The sequence below is a fragment of the Prosopis cineraria genome, unplaced genomic scaffold, assembly GCF_029017545.1.
Source record: "Prosopis cineraria cultivar Desert tree isolate PC_DT_omini unplaced genomic scaffold, ASM2901754v1 PC10, whole genome shotgun sequence".
Taxonomy (NCBI): Eukaryota; Viridiplantae; Streptophyta; class Magnoliopsida; order Fabales; family Fabaceae; genus Prosopis; species Prosopis cineraria.
In genome coordinates this window covers 2,950,198-2,955,061 of record NW_026555341.1, presented here as the reverse complement: position 1 = coordinate 2,955,061, position 4,864 = coordinate 2,950,198, and the positions used below count along the sequence as shown (strand labels likewise).

Genomic DNA, 4,864 nt, shown 5'->3' with positions numbered 1-4,864 from the left:
ATTTGGTCACAACGCTGCAAACACTTCGTCACATTGGGGGATATAACACCCGCTTTAATTTCTTTCAAAGCCCTCAAACACGTGTCCGTAACTTAATTACACGCCATGGTGCATTCCTGCTCCTCTCACCCCCTACAATTAAACAAACAGTCATCAACCCATATCTTCACTATTCATGTGAGCTCATTTGTTTCCCCGTTTTCATCAGTTTTTCACCATGCTCACTCGGTCTTCTCCATCGAGTCCATTCCTTATTTTCAAATAAAATCCCACACCATCAATCGATAGATGTCTCAATTATGAAATGAAAAAAATGAGAAGAGGCAAAAAATAAAAAAATAAAAATTTGACAGCTATGTGAGGAAAAGACAATTCAGCACTGAATTAAATAGAACGGAAGGAAAAGAAAAGACAAATTGATGGAGGATATTAACGTCACGAGATAACAAATATAGTTAAAAAAATAAAAGAAAAAGAAAAAGGAGATACTGTCACTGACTTCACTTGTGCCTTGCAGGTTGTAGAGGAACGACCTGCAAAACATATCGCAGAGAAACAGAATCGAATATTTGGGAGGTTAAGGAAAAATGAACGCTAGAATTCTGTTATTCAAACCCTCTGTTCTTCACCATGGGAATTTACAATTCTAAGCAACCTTGCTTCTCCGTATAACCCGTACAAAGAGCAAAAGTAGGAGAATTCTACTAGTCCCTGACGATAAAGCAATCTGTACATCAAACAAAAGAGGAATTGAAATACCTAAACTAAACGTAAGAATAATGTCAGATAGTGGCATGATTGGATCGTTATCTTCTTTGTTGATGGCTGGGGAGAAGAGATTGTTTATGGCTTTAACTTAACCCACTCGTAGCGTCCTTCCAGGGGCACGTCGTTCACGACATCATAATTATACCTGCTCCGAATATTGGGGGATACAGATTTATGTTACTGTTGCTGGGGACTATTCATCCAGATGAAAGAAAATTAAGCCGTTCATTATATGAAATGAAATGCCATTGAAACGCGAATGAGCGACCAATTTTGGTTTAATCAACTTACTTCTCCGCAAACTGTTTTTGAATATCTTTCTCGGCGGCACCGAAGAATTCTTCCAGCTCCAATTCTGTTGGTCTTTTTTTCCCCGTGGATTTACGATGGGAATTCACCTCCGTTATGAGCTTCTCCTTCGGTTTCGCCGCCGACTCCATGCCTTCCGATTGGGTTCGGAGCTCGCTCGTAAGGCTCATGTCTCTCCTGCTTAACACAAGCGACGGAGACAATTATACAGAGTGCATAGGAATAACAGCTGTTGGTAGAATTTGTAGGATTTGAAATTGAGTTTTGAATAAACTTTTGGTGGAAGAATGACCAGATTTTAAACGGAAAGAATTATTAGATCCCGTTTATTTCATGCCTTTTCAATTCAAATAAATAACTGTTGAAAATTTGAACAAACGGAAGCAGTTAAAATTTAAATATATATCGACGTTTTAAAACCTTTCGTCGCCGCCGCTGCAATTACACGTCGACGTTTCAACTTGAGCGCTCTCTACCTGCAAACACGTTCAACACGATGCATTCAATTTTGGTGAAAGAAGAAAGACTGAAAAAGACAAGCAATTATAGAGCGCAACAAATGGATGTCCAATAAAAAAACATTGAGAGCGAAAAAAAAAAAAAAGAATAACTGTCAAATGGTTCACGAGGTAACGGAAGCTCTCTACCTCCAGATCTAAGAAACTGATGCTCCCTTCGTCTTGCTCAGTGGATCCGTTGCTGGAACAACAAGAGTCCTGGAATTCATTGGTGTGGAGGCTGCTGCATCGTGCCTCTGACTCCGCCGGCGGCAATAGCGTTGTTTCTGATGGAGTAACGACCGGTCCCCTACTGTTGGGCTGAAGAAAGGACGATCCTGCAGAAAATTTGAGCTGTTCGTCGCTGCTAAGCTTCCTCCTCTTGCGCGTCATTGCAGACGAAGCTGCAGCTCCAACAGCTAACGCAGCCCGAGAGCCAGTGATCATACCCACTCGAGCCATCTCCATTACAGCGTTAAGGTGGGCAACTTTTGGGCACTTCCTCGTCATGTCTTTGAATGGTTACGCTTTCGTGATCTGGCTGGTGTAAAATAGGGGATGAGACGAGGGGAGATCAAGATGAATATGCGTGCGGGGTCGTGTGGCGAGACTAGGAAATTGTGATCATGAAGGGAGGGTTTGGATTGTGCAGTAGGTTTTTGTTAGTGGCGGTGGTGGTCCAGACTCTGCTAACAGAGACGGGGGAGGGTCGAAACGGGGAATTTGACGGCGCCGTTATTAAGAAGAAGCGAATAGAAGAGGGCCATGTAAGGACGCTGACGTTGGAATTAATGGGAGAGAAATGAAACAAGAAACGAGCTTCAAGCTCAGCCTAGCTTAGTCAATGCGGGCGAGGGATGTGGGAGAGAGGGAATCATTTATTTGGGTTGGAGTCCCGTTCGGTAAAGACTAAAGAGCCGGTCTTAAGCAAAATAATTGTGTACAGAACGGAATTACTGATATATCCTTCGTGTGACCACGGAAGCCCCAATTTGCCACCTTCCATGCTACCGGCGCCTCTCTTCCAATTCGTGCATCGCACCGCCGAATCAGCACACGACTATTTGACGTTTATCGCCCCGGCCCGTATTTTATTTTAACTCTCCGCTGCCCTCAATTTATCGCCCTTTCTCAATTTAATTTGTTTCGCCTTCAGGCTTCACCTTCAGAAAGTTTGACCACTCTTTTAAGTTAATGATGATTCTCTATTTGTTTCTGTACCACTCCTAAAACAGATGCAGTTGTTTGTATTTTAGTGTCTACCAGTATCTATGGTTCAATGATTAAGCACCTATTTATATGGGTGAACATTTCTATGTATGTACTCCAACAGTCTTATTAGTAGCATAATTGTTATAAAGTGATAATTTAATTTTATTTCTAGTACACTCAAAGAATAACGTTATTGAATTTCACTCATAATTTTTTTTTTCAAATGTTTCAAATGAATGATAATGAAGAGTATTTATGAATACTTGATGTCTTGAAGTGATAAAGCATCTTTAAAAGTTATAGGCAATATTGGCTCATAACCTCCATATTAATTCACGAACAACCTTATATTAATTTATGAATATCCTTATATTGATTCATAAACTTACATAGTTTAATAGCTTTCCATGAAAAAAAAAACATGTAGAGTTTTTTTAAAATACATTTCATTTTACTAAGTGACATCTTTTAATTTTATAACCCTTCAAATGTGCTTGTAGAATTTCAAGAGATATGAAGTTAGTAACTATAACTCTTTACATAACATTTCATAAAGATATTCTTAAGTTGTAAGAATATAACTTTTTAAAAGGATGTGACTTTTTCAAAAGGCATGTCTTCGTTTTCAAAATATTCAAACAAAAATGATAGTTTTATGATTCACATATGGAGTTAGCAGTGATGTGGGAAAAAGGGAGTGAACAGGGCACACATGGTCATTTAATCAAGGGCCATAACGGCTTAACAGTTAGGTAAGAGGGGAAATTAAATGTGGGATATGGGGAAGCCCCATACGGTGAATATACGCATGAGGCACATGTAGATGTAGGATTTACACGTGGATCGGGTAGATCCATCGGCAGACAATTATGGACCACTTTCATTATGGTCTTGGTTGTTGCCACCTCGCTCCTCCCTCTACGGACGTACTTTCTCATGCAACTCACTCATCCTCCTCTTCCCCTTTCCTTTTTTTTCTTTTTTTAACTTTCCTCTCCGTGCATCCCTTGAGCTGTATATTCGCTATATATTATTAATTTCAATTTCAATTCAAATTCAAACTCCAACCTTTATACTGAAGCTATTCTTACAGCATTCTGTTAGATGTTGGGGATGGGGTGCGAACATTGAAGACACAGACAATAATCAATAATTACTTCGCGTGGAGCGAGGAACGTTAACAATATAATTTGATGTAGCATTTCTCACAAAATAATCAAAGCCATCCTTTAATTTTCCTTCCACTATAAGAAAATAGAGAACAAGAAAAAGACAATCCACTTTAAAGGTGCTAAATACTAGTTTGGAAGGCTTAGGCTTGTACACGTTTATTTATTGCATGTCAGTTGTATGGGGTGTGCGTTTTCATGCATTCTCATGTGTAGAGTGTGGACAGATCCCAAGTACCATGATCGATATGGATGCGGGATGCGAAACAAAAGTGTAAAACGACAAATTTCCACAAATAAAAAGAATTATATTTGACCTGTAAAAAAATTACTGGACAATAATTTGAAACGGGGTATATATAGTACTTGCTCAATCTGCTGGCAAACGCTTATATAAGAAACTGTATCTATGAACATATTTTTTTCTACACAGCCATTTGATATTTGATATCACTTGTGCATATTAAAATCAAACATGTGTTACAAGGTTTGAATCATTTAACTTTATTTAAAAGGTATAAAATTCATTCCGCTCAATCTAATTATTGAACACGAATTTTCAGTTGTGCAGGAAAAATAAATAAAATATCGGTTCCATCAATTTCATGGATTTGAAAATATCTTCAAAGGTCACAGACAAAGTTACTGGAAAATGAACGCGGACTTGTATCTCCTCAAATATTCGATTAGTGGGACACAGGGTCTTGAAAGTGGCAAATACAAAAAAAAAAATTACATGCTTCACAGAGAAAGGTGCTACAAAAAAGAAATTTTATATGATACATGTAGTACAGATACAGGAAGAAGAAATTTTCATGATAAACACATATGAATTACGTAAAAGGGCTGCAAATGGAGCCAAAGGGAAGATGAAATTAAACTTTGATTTGGTGGGAAGCAAGAGACAAG

At 38.5% G+C, this 4,864-nt stretch overlaps 1 protein-coding gene across 1 annotated transcript; it reads right to left on the bottom strand.

Annotated features, from left to right (window-relative positions):
- Window positions 1–577: 577 nt before the first annotated feature.
- LOC129321712 (cyclin-dependent kinase inhibitor 7-like) lies at window positions 578–2,457 on the bottom strand. The gene is made up of 4 exons (XM_054967599.1): window positions 1,725–2,457; window positions 1,498–1,553; window positions 1,060–1,254; window positions 578–913 (listed from the first exon to the last, which is right to left on the bottom strand). Exons 1-4 carry the CDS (start codon window positions 2,082–2,084, stop codon window positions 844–846), a joined length of 681 nt encoding a protein of 226 aa, XP_054823574.1. The 5' UTR covers window positions 2,085–2,457; the 3' UTR covers window positions 578–843.
- Between the last annotated feature and the right edge of the window lie 2,407 nt (window positions 2,458–4,864).

What these genes read in the sequence shown, in the direction of transcription:
- LOC129321712 (XM_054967599.1), bottom strand. Translation starts at nt 2,084, where the DNA reads ATGACGAGGAAGTGCCCAAAAGTTGCCCACCTTAACGCTGTAATGGAG. An exon ending in TCAGTTTCTTAGATCTGGAG is followed by an intron (nt 1,554 to 1,724) that starts GTAGAGAGCTTC and finishes ACGTGTTTGCAG; the next exon opens with GTAGAGAGCGCTCAAGTTGA. An exon ending in TGCAGCGGCGGCGACGAAAG is followed by an intron (nt 1,255 to 1,497) that starts GTTTTAAAACGT and finishes TGTGTTAAGCAG; the next exon opens with GAGAGACATGAGCCTTACGA.